Source organism: Gopherus evgoodei, chromosome 4, assembly GCF_007399415.2.
Source record: "Gopherus evgoodei ecotype Sinaloan lineage chromosome 4, rGopEvg1_v1.p, whole genome shotgun sequence".
NCBI lineage: Eukaryota > Metazoa > Chordata > Testudines > Testudinidae > Gopherus > Gopherus evgoodei.
The window spans coordinates 109,933,187-109,951,461 of record NC_044325.1 but is presented as its reverse complement, the minus strand read 5'-3'; the positions used below and the strand labels follow the sequence as shown (position 1 = coordinate 109,951,461).

Genomic DNA, 18,275 nt, shown 5'->3' with positions numbered 1-18,275 from the left:
ACATTCTCCAATGCCATGGACATTCTCTCTTAGCTAGAGGTAGGATCTAAACTGATTAGAAATTAAATGCAATCCACCAGCTGCACTGCAGAGACTGATGTACATTTCTCAGCAACGAGGTTTGAGGATGGTTTACCGTAATTCTTTCAGAACGGGGTCAGGCCTTAGCAGGCTTTGGGAATTCAGAAAGGAATGCAGCAAAAGGGAGAAAGAAGTCTTTTTCGTTTTCAAAGGAACCTAACAAGGGTCTAGCCACTGATTGATTATCCCAGCTTGAGCAGTAACATGATTCTGGGCTTTGAACCACCAATTAAACCTTGTTTCTTCCCAACCTAACCCCACGCCTCCTGAATCTCAACAAAGTATAGAGAAAGAGTATTTTCTTTTCAGTAGGAATGAATGTATACAGTGTCACAGAATTCAGGGTTCTCTGATTAGGAAGTATAAAATCGGTAACAATGTAAAGAAAACTAAATGCATCTTGAACTAGTGATTATTTTTTTCCTATCCCCTGGAAGAGTAACTTCACATGAGTATTCTTGTTTCTTTTCTTCTTGCATTTGTGTTTTGGAACCACTGTTTTTCATAATATTTTGAATCTGTTTTCAAAATGTAGTTATAAAACTAGTGCTCTTGACTGCCATAGCTTGATTCTCAAGGAATCCTACATCTCATTTTCAAAAGTGACTCTGGGCCCAAATCCTCAAAGATATTTAGGCAACTAAGTCCTATTGATTTCAGTGGAAGGTAGGAGCCTGAATACCTTTGAGTATCTGGACTTAAAGAGCCTAAATCCCACTGAAAGTCAATGGGACTGTTTACTGCCCTACCCTGGCTGATGGCCTCTGGCTCACAGACTGCCATCCTGCTTGGAGGGCTGGAGCACTAGGTACAGCTAATTCCCCCCTTTTGAGCTCACCTTTATAGGTACATGGCAGCAAGGAGGCATGCCCTCCCTCAGAGAGTGACAAGGAGGGACAGCCATTCAGCCTATAGTCCCATTGACTTTCAGTGAGACTAAGGTTCCTTAGTGTGTCCATCACTTTTGAAAATAACACTAAATTAATTAGGCATTGCAATGCTGAGCAGACCAACACCTTTTAAAAATCTGAGCCTTAAGCATTTTTAAAAATGTTACTCCTAGTTCTTAGCCTTAACCCAAAATTGCTCTCCAGTGCTTCCTTAAAACTCAGTCAAGTGGTTAAAGGAGGTCTGTGGAAGCTAAAGGTAACTTTCCTTGGACACTTAACCTGCCTTTTGAAGAGAATTATTCAGCTGAATGCTGGTTGCTCCAGACAGTCTCTACAAGGCTGAGGCCAAGACTTTGAGGATCGCTAGCTCCACTTAGCACCTCTGAAACTCAGGCCTAAGATGGATTGTGTTGATGACCAAAACCTGAGGCATGCAGAATAAACGTGCACATCTGAATATTTGGTGGTATGTTTGGTGATTTCATAATGACTCAGAAACATTGAAGAAAATGGAAATGTACCTCAAGATAAACTTGAGGCCATAACTAGAGGCACAAATCTCACTTTCCTCTGAATGTCTTGCTGTGTGTGTGTATATTATTATTTATATAAAATACACAGACAGCAAGGGTAATCAATCAATCTATCTGAGAGTCTATCAAATACTTAAGTAAAACAATTGTGTTATAAACCACTGTAGTCTTACTGAATGAATCTATCAGGAGGAGAGTAAGATGGCTGTAGACTAGTATAAAGGAGACATCGTTTTGCGCACAACTCTTGGCACTAATATAAAGGAGCTGGGAAAGAGAACTCCAAAAAAGAGCATGAGAGTTTAGCAGGGTTTTTAGTGAATTTTTTTTTAACAGTTTGCTCAAGTGCAGTAGTGATTCTTGACATCAGAATTTCTGTGGTTTGTGGCTTTGTGTGTGGATGCTCGTTTTACTTGAGCGTTGGTTTACTTCTATTGTTCTCACAGGGTATGTCTACACTGCATTTTGAGACCCACAGCAGCAACTCTCAGAGCATGGCTCTATAGACCTGGGCTTGCGCTGTGGCACTAAAAATAGCAGTGCAGGCATTGTGGCTCAGGTTCTGAAGCCCCACCATCCTCCCTGGACTTCAGAGCCTGATCCCGAACATCTACACAGCTGTTTTTAGCCCTGTGGCACAAGCCTCGTGAGCCCAAGTCTGTCAACACAAGCTCTGAGACTCACTGGTGTAGATATGCCCAAAGAAACAGATTGTCAGTTTATCAGTTTTGATGAAAAATCTTTGAAAACATTTGCAGTAGTGTATTAATTTTCTGTATAACTGGATCACAGAAAGATGGTGAAGTAAGAAACCTGCGACATTACTGGTATACATCCTGGCCAGATCAAAAGACACCAGATCAAGCACCAGCCCTCTTACAACTGGTGCGGGAAGTGGAAGAGGCCATGCAACGTGCAGAAGAAAAGAATGCCCCAGTCATTGTCCACTGCAGGTAAGTTAATGCTGCATTAGATCTCCATGGAGCTCTGTGACAGAGTGTCTGAAATACATAGCAGAGAAAAGAAAAGCTTCATGCAATTGCAAGGAAACAGGATGGGCAGCTCCGTAGGCATTTATTTATAATGTGTAAAAAGAAAAACTGCTTGATCACAGGGAAATGCAGTCTGGGAGACAGATGCTGGAGATCTCATGCAGCCGCTAGTGAAATATCTGTGGAGTTTCTAAAAATTATAATTAACAGTTTTCTAGTACAAAAAGTATTGCAACTGACTTGGGGCAATTCTATATTAGATCTCATGCTGATGCATAAATAGGAATTGATCATTGAGCTAACAACTGATGGTGCCCAGGTGCAAGTAATCAGGATCTAATTTCACTTGCTATGTGCAAACAGAAGATCGTCCTGACCAATAATCTATATTCTTGCTGCTTCAAAAAGGTCAATTTCCCAAAGTTATAAATAATGATGAGTAAAACTGAGTGGAGGGAAATCTTTGAACATAAAAATTCAAATAGTAATCGGGAGTTGTTGGGTCATAGTAGATATTCAGTTGAACTTGAGGGCCTACTGCCGTGCTGTAGTTAAGAGGGCAAATACAATCCTGGGATGCATGAACAGGAGAGTATCAGGTAGAACAGGGAGCTATAACCTCTGTATATAATAAAGTGGAAAGGGTTCTGAAAAGGGCTACAAGAATGATTCATGATAATCATAATGTTCCCCTTTGGCCTTAAAATCTGTGAATCCATGTGTGTCTCACTGGAATCTCATGGTAGCTTTCAGAGGCAATACAGACCCCAGTCCACAGCTTTCTACTTTGCTTTGCATGCTTGTTTTACTCTCTCACCTACTGCTTTGTCTTTCCATCTCCAGTAGTCTACTGGTGATTTTTGGAAATGCAGGACTTTTGGTCATTTTTCTTACCTAAGTATTAATAGACAGGGTAGCAGGCTTCTAGAGAATTTTAAATGACAGCTGGTGACTAGAGCAGTGTCAGATTTTTTCAGATGCTCTTTTGGATAAAATATATTCTGTGAATGTAGTAAACTGAATGTATTCAAGATTAGGAAGTGTACCAGACCATAGCCCAAGCCCTAAGATGTGTTGAATACCACAGTTCCCATTGGCTTCAGTGGAAGGTGCAGGTATTCAGCAGCTCTCAGGATCTGACCCTCTGGAAGAGCATAACCACTGCAAAGATACTAATACTGTCAGCCCCCTTAAATACAAAATAGTAAACCTTTTAAAAAAAATCAAACATGATGCTAATCCTGAAAGTCTTAATAAGAAGTACATGTTAAAATAAGGCTGTCATTCCTAGCATAGTCCTGTGGGTAAGGCACTGGACTCAAAAGACCTGGTTTCTATTCCTGCCTCTGCCACTGACCTACTGTGTGACTTGAGCAAGTATCTTTACCTCTCTCTGCTCAGTTTTCCAGTCTGTAAAGTGAGGGGAGCTACCTGCCTTCTTTTGTAAAATGCTTTGACATCTATGGTTGAAAAGCACTGTAGAAGATCTGTATATTATTGGTTATTTGTGTCTGTGTACCACCTGGAGCCAACCAACCTCTGGACCTCCGTGAAGCAGGTGTTGTACATACACCTAGTAAGAGACAGTCCCTGCCTTGAAGAGTTTCCCCTCTAAATAGACAAGACAGACAAAGGATGGGAAACAGGATGCAACATGGAGGTAGAAGGTTGGGAATTGAGGTACAGAGACAGTGACTTATCGAAGGTCATACAGGAAGTTTACAGCACCAGAAATTGAACCTAGTTCACCCTAGTCCTGGTCCAGGCCTGAAAAGTAAGATCATCCTTCTTCCTTTGTAGTGCCTGCATTTTGTCATTTTAACCCTTTTCCTGCTACAGCTTAACACCATCTAAGCACAGTTATTGTTAGGCCCATTTTCCTAATCAGCTTGGCCAGGAATTTCTCCCTGAAAATTTAAATAATGTGGTCAAAAACCTGTCTTTAGTGGTCAGGGAAACCATGCTGGAACTTTGCTAGCCCCAGCCATATGTAAGTCCAATTGTTGCCTGAACAGTTGTTGCTAGTATCTTTGTGCTATGGCTTTAACACTGTTGAAATGGATGGAGGTTCTCTGGAGATTGTGTAGGGTAATTATTCCTGAGACTGCTCACTTAATTAGTTAACATGCGGAAGTGTTGTCAGCTTTGCTGCTCATTCTTCATGGAGGTGGTAAGAGGAGTTCACAGCTTCTCTTTGCCACAATAGCATAGCATATGTGAGAACAAAATCCTCTCTAGTCATTAATCAGGGCCTGAAACAGATACACAGAAAAATGTCTTTGCATTGATAATGGAAGAGAAAAATCAGTGGTTTCTTTAGTGGTGAATTGTTGTATCCTGCACAAATCCAGAGAATTGTGAGATTCCAGATCTGAATGACTTTGGAAGTGGCATCAGACTTACTGTGTGTATTACTGTTAGTCAAATTATTTCGGCAATATTTGTCACGGCATGTATGAATGAAAACTCATCTTGAGACTTGCAAGCCTGGGAAATGTTTCAAACTTAATCTGACCAAGGAATAATGATTATTCTTCTTCGAGTGATTGCTCATGTGTATTCCACAATAGGTGTGCATGCTCAGCCCGTGCCAGAAGTTTTTTCTCTAGCAGTGCCTGTAGGAGAGAGCGCCCCCATGACCCCTGGAGTGGCGCCTGTTTGGCACGGTATAAGGGGAACTGCGCGTTGCCCCACTCTCAGTTCCTTCTTGCAGCCGGTGAAGGTACGTCAGAACAGCTCTGCTCCAGATTTGCTAGAGCTCGTCTCCAGAATTGTTTGTTCATTTAGTACCTGTAGTTAGTTAGCATAGTTCGTTTAGCTAATCAGTGAGCCTGGGCTAGGACATGCCCGAGCCCCGGGATTTAAGTCCTGCAGTTCTTGTCGGCGTTCTATGCCAAGAAGCGACCCACACACATTGTTTGCGCTGCTTGGGAGACATCCATATCAGCGATAGGTGCAAGATTTGCAAATCGTTTAAGCCTTGGACCAAAAGAAAAAGGGACATTGGGCTCCGAGCCATTCTGATGGAGTTGGGGCTGACCCCAACCCCGGCACGCCATAACAGGTAGTGGGTGTCAGTACACGGCGATCTGCCGGTGCCATCAACCAGTCGGCACCGCTCCCCATCCATGGGGCACACTAAGAGTGCCAAGAAGACTCCCTCTTTGCAGCAGCACCGAGAGAAGTCTGGGACAGAGGCTAGGCCCATGTCGGGTAGCCCTCGATCCCCTCCGGGCCCTAGGCCTCCAACTCTCATAGAATGGAGTAGCCCGGCCCCTTCAGAACAGGCCTCTCCAAATGTCCGGATGCTGTCCACACCCGAAGCCCTCCAGGTGGCCCGGGACGTCTTGTCCATGCAGGTGCCCGGAGCGCCGCTGATGTCGGCCCCATGCTCCAGCGGCAAGCTGCTGCTGGGATCTACACAGCTTGGTACCGGTCTCAGGCGAGGGAACGTTCCCAATGCCAATCACTGCCCAGCGTCCGCTTGGGGCAGAGTCCACGTGGATCACCCTCGATTCTGACCAGACTCTCAGGCTGAGTTCCGTCCATCCTGGACTCACGGCACTAGTCCTCCTCAGAAAGCAGATATCGATGGAACCGTGGCAGATGTCATCATCGGTCCTTGTCCCAGAGAGGGTACCACAGTCAGTCACAGTACAGTCGTCGATGCTGTTCCCATGCGGGTTCCTGCTCCAAGTTTCCGCCAAGGCACGACAGCCCCAGGCGTCAATCACCAACGCCTCTCCATCACAGGTCCGCCCGTCAAAGCTCTGTACGCGGAGGAAACAGATACAAGGCTGCATGGCATGCAGGGCTCTCGCACGACCCTTTAGACCAGGGGCTGGCAACCTTTCAGAACTGCTGTGCCAAATCTTCATTTATTCACTCTGATTTAAGGTTTCACATGCCAGACATAAATTTTAACATTTTTAGAAGGTCTCTTTCTATGAGTCTATAATATATAACTAAACGATTGTTGTATGTAAAGTAAATAAGGTTTTTTAAATGTTTAAGAAGCTTCATTTAAAATTTAAATTAAAATGCAGAGCCCCCCCGGTCCAGTGTCCAGGATCCAGGCACCGTGAGTGCCACTGAAAATCAGCTTGTGTGCCACCTTTGGCACACATGCCATAGGTTGCCTATCCCTGCTCTAGATCCTGGGTCTCTATTTCCCGGCTCCAGCAAAACCTAAATTCAAGCTGCAGCAGATTCTGACCCCAGCCGCCCTCCCAAGGTTGCCCATAGGAAGCAAGGGGACTATAAGAGATGCCCTAACAGGCAATCTCGGCCTGCCCCCCAGCCTGGACCCTCCAAGGGCAAGGAGGCAGGGAAAAGGTGATTTTGACCAGACACTTGAGGACAGTAAAGCTTCCCTTCTCCATCCGGTTGTGTGCTTTCCTTCTGGAATGATCTCTGCTCACTTTGGACTGATGGGTCCTCAACACCGTCTCCCGGGGTTACACCCTCCAGTTTACCTCCTCCCCACCCAACTACCCCTCCACCCCCATCGCTACCGGGGGACCCCTAGCACGAAGCTCTGCTTGAGCAGGAGGTGGGGCGGCTCCTAGGACTAGGAGCGATAGAGGCGGTGCCTGAGGAGTTCATGGGCAAGGGGTACTACTCCCATTATTTCCTTATCCCAAAGGCCAAAGGGGGTCTCAGGCCCATACTGGACCTACGGGGTCTGAACCAACACATGGTGAAGCTCAAGTTCCACATGGTCTCCCTGACCCCCATCATCCCCTCCCTGGATCCCGGGAACTCATAGGCTGCCCTTGATCTACAGGACGTGTACTTCTACATCTTCATATTCAAGGGGCACAGGCGCTTCCTCTGTTTTGTGGTCGGACAAAATCATTACCAATTTACAGTCCTACCATTTGAGCTGTCCACTGCCGCCAGAGTGTTTACGGAATGCATGTCAGTAGTAGCGGCCTACCTGAGACAGCGGGAGTGTGACGGGGTCCACTTACCCCCCACCAGCCCAGACAGGGTTAAGCCCCAGGTATTGACAGCGCAAGTCCCACCTCCCTGGCAAGACTGGGCATGCTCCAAGTGCTCTAGTGGAGAGAGACCAGTTCATTCTGGTTGGGAGGCCACAGGGGAAGGACCTGCCTGGGAAGCTCCTGCGGAGGGCCAGCCACAGCCTCTGACTACGCCGGGCATTGAAGCTGTTCATGGCCTGTCTGCACCCCGGCAAATGGAGGAGATCCTGGAGACAACTCGGACCTGCTGAACACAGAGGACCCGACATCTCACGGGAAACCCCAATGCAGACTCTGGTAGGAAGTGACCCAGGGAGGGTGGCAGAGTGGTACCTGCCACCCAGGGAAACTCAGTGTGTTTCAGTTGTTTTATAGACTCTGGTCATTGGGCCATGTCACCCTACAGCAAAGTGGGTGCCATAGACTTTGGTCATTAGGCCACGCTGCCCTGCACCAGACGGGGCACTATAGACTCTGGCTGCTAGGCCAAGCAGCCCTGCACCGAAGGGCTGCTTTGCGAACTGTGACGGATAGCCCACGCTGACCTGCCCCTAGGGGATGGACCGTCACAGGGGGGTACAGATATTTCCCTATCTGGACGATTGGCTTGTCAACGGCACCTCACGGTCACTGGTGAGGGATCACGTGGCGCTCCTCCTGTCCACGTGCACCACCTTGGGCCTACTGGTAAACAGCACCAAGTCCACGTTAGTCCTGGTCCAACGCGTAGAGTTTATCGGGGTGCTCCTGGATGCAGTGTTGGTCAAGGCCTCTCTCCCGCCAAACAGATTCGAGACCCTGAAAGGTCTCATAGACTCAGTCACAAGGTTCCCGGTGACAACAGCCAGGGTTTGCCTGCAGCTCTTGGGTCATATGTCGATGTGCACGTACATGGTCCATCACGCCAGACTCAGGATGAGGCCCCTCCAGCTCTGGTTGACCTCAAATTTCTCCCAGGCCACGGACAGGATGGACAAGGTCATCAACATGCTGGAAGCCATGATTACCTCCCTGCGATGGTGGTCCACCCCAACAACATGCTCCAAAGGGTCTCGTTCAGGGACAGGGCCCTCTTGCTGGAGCTGATGTCCAATGCGTCAGACCTGGGTTGGGGGGCCCTTGTGGGGAGCTTTCAGACCCAAGGCCTGTGGTCGGCTCAGGACCTGACCCTATACATAAAAGTCAAAGAGCTCAGAGCGGTGCGGCTGGTGTGTATGGCCTTCTGCTTTCACCCGGAGGGCAAGGTAGTCAGGGTCCTCATGGAAACACAGCCTCGATGTTGTAGATCAACAGGCAAGGTGGGGACCACTCCTCTGCCCTCTGCCTCGAAGCCCTCAGGCTGTGGGACTTCTGGATAGCCCACGACATTCACCGGAAGGCCTTCTACTTACTGGGTGCCCGCAACAAGAGGACGGATCGACTGAGCAGAGACTTCTCATAACACAAGTGGTCCCTCCACCTGGAAGTGGCCCACTGGCTCTTCCGAAGATGGGGAACTCCCCAGGTGGACCTATTCACGACTCGGCAGAACCAGCGATGCCCCCGGTTCTGCTTCAGCGAGGGCCTGGGGAGGGGCACTATCTCCAATTCCTTTCTCCTGTCCTGGTCAGGCCGGCTTCTCTACGCCTTCCCCTTGTTCTGTCTAATCAGCAGGGTCCTAGAGAAGATAAAGTTTGACAAGGCCTGAGTCCTGTTGATTGCCCTGGCATGGCCCAGGCAGTATTGGTATGGGACCTTCACGGGCCTGGCGTTAGCTCCACCATGGCCGTTGCTGCTCTGCCCAGACCTGCTCTCACAGGACCAGGGCCGCATCCTCCACCCCAACCTAGCGGCTTTTCACCTTACAGCGTGGCTGCTCAGTGGTTAGGTAGAGAGGAAAGGACGTGCTCAGAGCAAGTTCAGGGTGTCCTCCTCGAAAGTAGACAGCCCTCCAGTCACCGCGTTTATTTGGCGAAGTGGTCCTGGTTTTCTAGGTGAGTGGCAGACCATGGGGTCTCCCTGCTGACCACCTAGATCCAGCTTATTCTTGATTACCTCTTCCACCTGAGGGCCCAGGGCCTGGCACCATCGTCTGTCAAGGTGCACCTGGCGGCCATACCAGCTGTCGATCCACCGGTGCAAGGACACACGGTGTTTTTCCATGCTACAATGGGCAGGTTCCTTAAGGATCTAGACCCTCATTTTGCGTATTCTAGACCCCTGGTTTCACAGTGGGACCTAAACCTGGTATTGACTCGTCTCGTGGGGTCCCCGTCTGAACCACTGGCCACGTGCTCCTGGTCTCACCTCTCATGGAAGGTGGCCTTCCTGGTTACTAATACATCGACTAGGCAAGTCTCAGAGCTCAGGGCCCCGACTTCCAAACCGCCATACACGGTCTTCATAAGGATGAGGTCCAGCTCCACCTACACCCCCATTCCTTCCAAAGGTAGTCTCCACCTATCATATGGGTCAGGACATTTTTCTACCAGTCCTCTGCCCCAAGCCTCATGCATCCAGTGAGGAATGCCGCCTCCACACACTTGACGTGCAACGGACTCTGGCTTTCTACATCGAGCAAACTAAACCGTTCAGAAAGTCCTCACAACTGTTTGTCGCCTCAGCGGAGCACGTGACAGGACAGCCGATTTCCACTCAGCGGCTTTCCAATTGGATCACTTCTTGCATCCGTTCCTGTTATGAGCTGGCGGGTGTCCCCCTGCCACCCACTGTGAGGGCACACTCGACCCTGGCACAGGCCTTGTCGGCTGCCTTCATGGCCCACATCCCCATCCAGGATATTTGTAGGGCTGCCACATGGTCATCGGTTCACATGTTCACCTTGCACTATGTGATCATCTCCCAAACCAGGGTTGACTCCAGGTTCAGCAGGGCTGTCCTCCATCCTGGGAACTTGTGAACACCTCCAACAGATATAGCTTGGAATCACCTATTGTGGAATACACATGAGCAATCACTCGAAGAAAAAAAACAGTTACCTTTTCCGTAACTGGCGTTCTTTGAGATGTGTTGCTCATGTCTATTCCACATCCCACCCTCCTTCCCCTGTGTCGGAATTGTCTGGCAAGAAGGAACTGAGGGTGTGGGGAGCGCGCAGCTCCCCTTATACCGCTCCAGGCAGGCACCACTCCAGGGGTCGCGGGGGCGCTCCCCCTATGGGTACTACCAGGGGAAAAACTTCCGGCACCGGTGCACATGGCGAGCGCGCACACCTACTGTGGAATACACATAACAACACATCTTGAAGAATGCCAGTTACAGAAAAGGTAACTGTTTTTTTGGTGTCTCTGTTATTTAGGGTATGTCTATACTGCAATAAAACACCTGTGGCTGGCCTGTGTCAGCTGACTCAGGCTCACAGGCTCTGGGGCTATAAATTGCTGGGTAGACGTTAGGGCTCAGGCTGAAGGCTTGGCCCTGGAGTCATTCCCCCACACTTGCTAGATTCTCTTGAAAAAATATGCTCATGGTTTGCTGTGTGTGACTGTCCACTCCACACATTAGTAAGTAATTGCTTCTCGAGGGAGGGGGCAAAGTACCTACGCCCACATTATTTTCTAATTTCTTGTACACAGAGGCCGTCCCTGTTTCACCATGAGACACTCTCAGCTGACACCAAGTTTCTGTACTTGGCTTGCCCCATCAACAGTGAACTAACCAGCTCCTAGCTGGTGAGGGAAGGGGCGAGGTTCAGAGTCATGGCAGGCGTCTTTCAATCCCTGTTTCACTGAGGCCCCGCATCCCATTTTACATCTGACCCCTGCCGCAGTGGCATCACTCCCAGCCTCAATCAGATGTGCCGCTTCTCAACCAAACTGAGCGGTGGATCAACCACTGGCATGTACCTCAAGCATGCTTGTCCTTCCATCCTCCCGTATGCAAAATGAAGGACCGTGCTTGGGATTCAGACTCTGATCCCCTGTTTTGTAGCATGATGCACCAAGATGAGGTCATATCTCTTTTTCTTTATAATGTGCATCACTGAAATTCCTTTGCTGCTGAATACAGCCTTTTGGGGAGCGTACCTGTTATTTTTTTTTCATAATAATGAAATATTAGCAACATCTAATACTTTGAAACATGTTAAGGGAGTGAAACTACCATCCATGAGATTTCAACAGACACCACCTTAGTGCTTAGAGGCTGCAGTGATGGTGGATGGATAGTAAAGTGGTCTTCCATTTTAGGTCTATCTTGTACAGTACACCACTGAAGCTAACTAGTGCCATGCAAAGCTTCCCTGGACAACCATGGAAAGGTAGCTGGGCCTAGTGGCTAAAGCACTGAACTGTGACTCTGGGGACCTGGGTTCTTGTCCCAGCTCTGGCCTGCTGGGTGACCTTGGGCAAGTTGTGTCCCCTCTCTGTAACTCAACTTCCCCATTTTTAAAAGGGGGATAATGATACTGACCTCCTTTGTAAAATACTGGGACATCTACTGATGGAAAGTGCTGTATAAAAGCTGCTTATTATTACTTAAGTCCCAGTGAAGCTAATGTCTTTTATTAGTAATTAGTAATGACTTTTCCATACACACACTCCAGGGATGATGGAGGATTCTGTTTTTTTCACACATTTGACAGCAGCCTCTGTACATTATAAATGACATTTTAACTTCTTTGTTTCTGGGTTATTTGCCTACACCCTCCCCCCATTTGTCCTCCCCAGTGCAGGGATTGGGAGGACTGGCTGCTTTATTGCCACCAGCATTTGTTGTAAACAGTTGAAGTACGAGGGAATAACTGACATACTGAGAACAACCTGCCAGTTACGGCTAGACAGGTAAGAGAATCTTCTTCCTTTCAAAAATAATTAAAAAAAAAATTTCCACATGTTTGAGGGGGAAAAGAAACATGAGGGGGAAAAAAAGATAAACCTCAGGTCAATGGGTAAAATTTTCAAAAGTACCTGAGCCTAAGTAGTGGCTATGAATCAAGTCCAATTGACTTTTAGTGCAACTTAGGCTTCTAAGTCACTTGGGCCTAGATGTCAAAGGTATTTAGGTTCCTAACTCCCAGTGAAATCAATGGGAGTTAGGTGCCTCAACACCTCTGAAGAGTTTGGGCCTTAGATACTATTGAGAATTTTAAATATCACCTCTCATCTGTGCTATGGAATTAGCCTGTGTTACCAATATTATCAAATCCCAGCAGCAGATGACAACCACAAGAAGTCACAATGGGGCCAGATTTTCAGCTGGCATAGCTGCCTTGATTTTAATGGAGCTACAGCTGATTTATTTTAATGGAACTACTGCTCATTTACACTGACTGCGGATCTGGCCCACAGTTGTAGCTAAAAGAATAAGGCTGAGAGGCCCATTGCTCTCAGAATCACAGACAGGCACACAGCTGTAAGGATGGAATACAAATGATGAAGAAAATGAATGTAGTCTAGCTAGAACTGCAAGCCTCAGTGGAAGAGCACGGCAGTATGGAACCTGCCGATAGTGTAGGCTGGAGGATGTTGCTTTATGCACAGGCAAGATATGTTTGCAGATATGCGAAAGGAGATGCAAAGCTCTTCACAATCAAAAGGTTTCTATATAAGGGTTTCTCATCATGCCAGCTGCATTTGATTTTGACTACAAAGTGGACAGACTTGAGTTTTGCACCAGAGAGATTATTTTTCTTCTCCCGTTGGTTTGACTCTGTCAAAATGTGTCTCCATGCTCTCTCTAACGATAATAATAAATGGAGTGAGGGGAAGAAATGTCATGAAAAATATACCAAAGTTTTTAAAAAATGAATGAAAAACACAACCCCACACTGAACCTTATTTCAGACGAGTAGTTCTGCTCAGTGGGAGGCAGAAAATGAAATGCTTTTCACCCTGCTGTGGTCTTGATAGGAGGAGACCTGCAGAGGTGCTGGTGGTTTGGCTGCTTCAGTGAAGGTCAACCCAGACAATGAACGTTCACAAAAGAAAAAAAAATATTGACTAGAGTATTGGTTTGTCCTAGCACAGAGAGAGTCGCTGGTTCTGAAATGCCCTCTACTGACTTCTGTCTGAGAGTACCATGGGGATGCACTTCACAGCCTGATAGCCACAGAAATGAGAGCGAAGGGTGTCCAGACAAACAATGTGCTTGCTACAAGAGGTTTATTTTTTAATACTAGCCTGCAGGGATGAGAGTTCAGAAGAAGAAGAGGGCACAACAGGGCCTAATGCCTGCTGCTTCATCAGAGGGGGAACAAGTCCAAGAGCCCTGCAGGAGCCCCTGATATATTGGGGAAAAATCAGGCTGTGAGGTCTGCCTCTCCTCTATCCCTTATGATCATTAGTGGGATAGGACAGGGAACAGCATTATGAATCACGTGAGAGAGACCTGATGGCCAGCAAGGTCCTGCTGCTTCCAGGGAACGGGGAAAGGGGCTAGCATCCTCTTTGAAACCATCTATGCATATGTCTGTCTGCTGCCACTACCGCTTCCCTACCCCTAGTCTCATTGTGGCCCCAGGAGCAGCACATGTAAGGAGGCAGCCATTGCAAAGGAACATAGCAGATAGTGACTTCTTTGACCAATCACCATTGTTCAAGGTTAGTAGGCAGAGAAAACAGGTTGAGCAGTGGTGGAAGAGCCTCCAGGGACATGGGGGTGTATGGGAATGAGAGGTTGGAATGAACATTTTGAGCCAGGGAGATGAAAGTAGGAAAACACTACAAGACATGCAGATCAGTAGTGCTATGACATGCATCTGAGGAAGTGGGTATTCACCCACGAAAGCTCATGCTCCAAAACGTCTGTTAGTCTATAAGGTGCCACAGGATTCTTTGCTGCTTTTACAGATCCAGACTAACACGGCTACCCTCTGATACTTGACAGTAGTGCTATGATGAGCATTGGCACTAAGAATCCTCCTCTTGCTTGTGAACAGTAGGGAACATCTTCAGATAGTCAGTGCCATATCCAATGTCCAATATCTTGTTTGGGGAAGCTGATTTTACTAACATGAAATAACAGACACCAACACCCGGCAGGGGAAACCTTTCTCAGGTCCATTCTGGAGTCTGGCATTATAAAGTAAATGTGATAAAAGAGTAGTGCGATTGCCATCCTCCTGAACTTTTGACCTTTGCTATCTGCAAAAGAAGTGCTCTCTTTTGACATTTAGGGAGAAATCATTTTGCCACAATAGCTGCAGAAGGCCCTAGATGGCATTTCACGACACTGTTTGTTTGTCTGGAGAGAGACTGCATAGAATCCCTGGTGGGTAGGGGCAATGTACACCTCAGTGTGCTACTGCTAAACACTGCTCCATGGAAGAACAAATACTTTGGGGTAATGTTATCCATGGATCTGTGACTACACAGCAGTAGTTCCTATTAAAGCCAGTGGGGTGTTTTTAAGCTTGCTGTCAAGTTAGTGGGACAAAGAGTCCTTCTCTCTAGGTCCCTTGCACAGGACCTGTGTATTGGACTTTGTACAGGAGTCTAGCATTTGGTCCTAAAAATAGTCGATGTGGCAAAGAAAAGGCTGAGCGATGTTTCCTGCATCCCTTCAGCCAGTGTTCAGGGATGTTGGGTACCTTCTGTCAGTGAAAAAACTTGTATTTGAAAGGTCTCTGTGGCAAAGAAGGTTGAAAATGTAGATTCTCAAGTCTTTGCCAAAGTTTGGACAGTGAACTCATGATGTGTGGGGGAGGGGGAGGGAGGAGGGAGGAAGCAGCAGCATAGCAGAGAATGAGATAAAAGGAAAATCATTTCCTGTGGTCTGAAACTAGATGGCCACCCCACTGCTTCTGTTGCCACAACGTCAGTGTCCAACCTAGCTGTTAATGGAATTGCATGGGGAGTAATCACCGGATATGACTAACATTCCTTGTGTGTCACAGCCTGATGGAGATACGTTTTCAGGGCTGTGTGCAGCAGAAATGCGGTGCACAGAAACACTCTGAAACAGATGAACAAAGATGCTGTTCCAAATAGAGCAGATTGACAAATAGGTATGCTCAGCTGGCTATAGGGTTTCTTTGAAGGGGTGCAGCGTGTGTTCCCCACCCCTGCCAGCTGGTGCAGGGATTGTGGGGGGGACACATGACACCACTATCTTCCTGCCGACTTTGGAGCATCTGCCTCATGCAGTGATTGCACTCCTTGAGCTGCTTGAGCAGAGGAACTGGGATTGGGCCCAGCCACTACACAGGGAAGTGAGGGAGGAAGCCACTTATGTACAACCTGGCTCTATGATTACAATGGGTGTATTCTTAAAACATTGGGCCAGTTGTGCTGAAGTTGAAGCAGATACATTTACCTCCTGGTGCCAGTGAAACCGTTTGAGGCACATGGGCAACTTGATGGGAACATCATCTGCTCTCCCTGGGGTCAAGAAGGAGCTGCTTTCACTAACCTCCACTGCTGAAGGAATGTGCCAAATAAGCAGTTACCATGCTCCTTCCAGACCAGTGCAACCCATGCTACTAGCTAAAATAATAATTACTTACTACATGATGCATGGAATAGCAAATCACATTTCTCTTCTTGCATAGTTATATTGTGGGTTCAGGTGAACTCAGTTTTCATTTCAGGTTTTCAGTTCACCTTTTGAAGCAGAACAGCAAAGTTAGACTGAAAGCTGAGTGGAGCCCAGATTTCTATGTCGAAAGTCCTTACTAATCAGGATGTGGGTGGAAGTCAGCTTAAAATATGAGCTATTCTCTGTTGAAATGTTTTTGCCTAGTCTGAAATCCTGCTGGCACTTCCTGATTTACTGGAAGTATTCCAGAATGCATCTTCCTATGACATCAGAGAGGGGTGGCGGGGAAATGTCATTTACTGCATGGGAGACAGTGAGACCCAGTTGATAGGGCACTGGTTTGGGATTTAGGAGACCTGGCTTCTGTTCCCAGTTCTGCCACTGACCTGCTGGGTGACATTGGACAAGTCCCTTAACTTGTTTCCCCTCGCACCTGTCTCGTCTATTTAGACTGCAAGCTCTTTGGGGCAGGGACTATCTGTCTATGTATTTGTACAGTTCCTACCATGACTCATGTAACACACAATAAATGATGATATTGTCAATGAATCAGGGCCTCACTGAGAGAAAAGCAAAAGGAAAACTTATTTCTGTTCTGAATACCTCTCATTTCCTAGTTAGCAGAGGCATTTGGGGCCAGATCCAAACCCAGCTCAGTCAGTGGCAGCTTTTCTATTGACTTCAGTCAGTGGGCTTTGGAACAGGCTCCTGGAGCATAAGGCCATTTCATTTTAGCTGTGCCATTCACCATTAAGTACACTGTTTACATGTAATACAAGGACTGTTTCCCTCCCCTTTTTTTCTGCTTTCCTTTTCAGGGGAGGAATGATCCAGACTTGTGAACAATATCAATTTGTCCACCATGTCATGAGCTTGTATGAAAAACAGCTCTCTAGAGCAGCAGAAGAATAAGCATTCATGATATTCCTAGTGATTAAAACCAAGAGAACTCCTGAGAGGAGTCAGCTATATTATAGATCTGACAAGAGACACATGGTAACTTGGCAGTCTTTGTTGAAGATACATATACATACATACATAAATATATATATATTTGTTTTACTTTGATATTGCTTTCTTTTATGCTCTTGTTTGCATCAACATTTAAGAGCTGAGATACTGCTTGTCTTAAACATGTGGCAGAACATAATCACCAAAAAAATGGCTTATTTATACTGTAAATAAGAATAGTAGCTCATTTTGTTACAAAATCAAAAAAAAATCACTAGCTGTCTTGAGTTTGCTGTTTTTAAAAAACGATTTAATTGCTAATAGATCCAAATACAGTGTGGAACTCTTTGAAACTGTCATGCTGAAATATGTACCGTATGTTGACTAAGCTTGAAATTAACTTTTTGCCTTTTTCTGATTGTTTTTACATTTTAAACTACCGAATACTGTGTATATCATAAACCTTCTGAGCCTCTGCATTAAATGATTCAAGTTGATTCATATTGAAATCATGTTTCACACCTCATGTTTGCTTGTGAAAAAAGAAAAATTCCACAAAATGTAGCAGAACCAAGGGAGCCAGGGGGAGGGGGGAAACAATTCATTGACATGAGGCAATTGCCACTTCTTTGTCTCCAATATACTCTGGAATCAAGAAAAGAATGGAAAAGTTTGGTGACTATTAGAGATGAGACTGAACCAAACCCTGAATTCAAGCATCCCCCCAATCTTTGTGAGCATTATGAAATCTTAACTTGGACCCAGATCTGAATTTGATAAATAGCTACTCTCTTTATGAGCTAGACCAAAATCCATGATACAATTTCCCATGAAATTTGGGGTATTTTAAACACAGATTCTGAATTTTGTGACTTGAGCTCTTCTTTAATGAATACATAGTAAAGGAGGTCACTCATGCACTGTGAAGTTAGATTGAGATTTTCAAAGCTGGTTGAGGCCTGGTCTGCACCAGGAAGTTAGGTTGATATAACTATGTTGCTCAGGGGTGTGAAAATTCTACACCCTTGAGTGACACAGTTAAACCAACCTAAACCCCACCATAGACAGCACTAGCTCAATGGGAGAATTCTCCCATAAACCTACCTACTGCCTCTCAAATGTGGAGTACCTGTGCCAGTGGGAGAAGCTCTCCCTCTTCACTGAAGAGCTGCACTGTGACGCTGCAGTGTTTTATGTATAGACAAGCCCTGAGAGAATGTCTCTGCTGCACTTAGGTGTGTGATTGCAGGACATTTGGACATGCTAGATCAAAGGTAGCAGCGAAGCAGCGGCAATCACCTCCTGGTTGCAGTGTAAACAAACAATTGATTTGAGTGCCAAGTTCCCATTACAGTTTATGGGAAAAGG

General features: G+C 46.5%; 1 protein-coding gene across 1 annotated transcript in view; it reads left to right on the top strand.

Annotated features, from left to right (window-relative positions):
• The window catches only part of IGSF22 (immunoglobulin superfamily member 22), a 201,510-nt gene that overhangs the window by 121,711 nt on the left and 61,524 nt on the right, over positions 1 to 18,275 (top strand). The window contains 2 exon segments of the mRNA XM_030560544.1: positions 2,297 to 2,457; positions 12,149 to 12,262. Of these exon segments, the coding sequence (XP_030416404.1) occupies positions 2,297 to 2,457; positions 12,149 to 12,262 (275 nt within the window).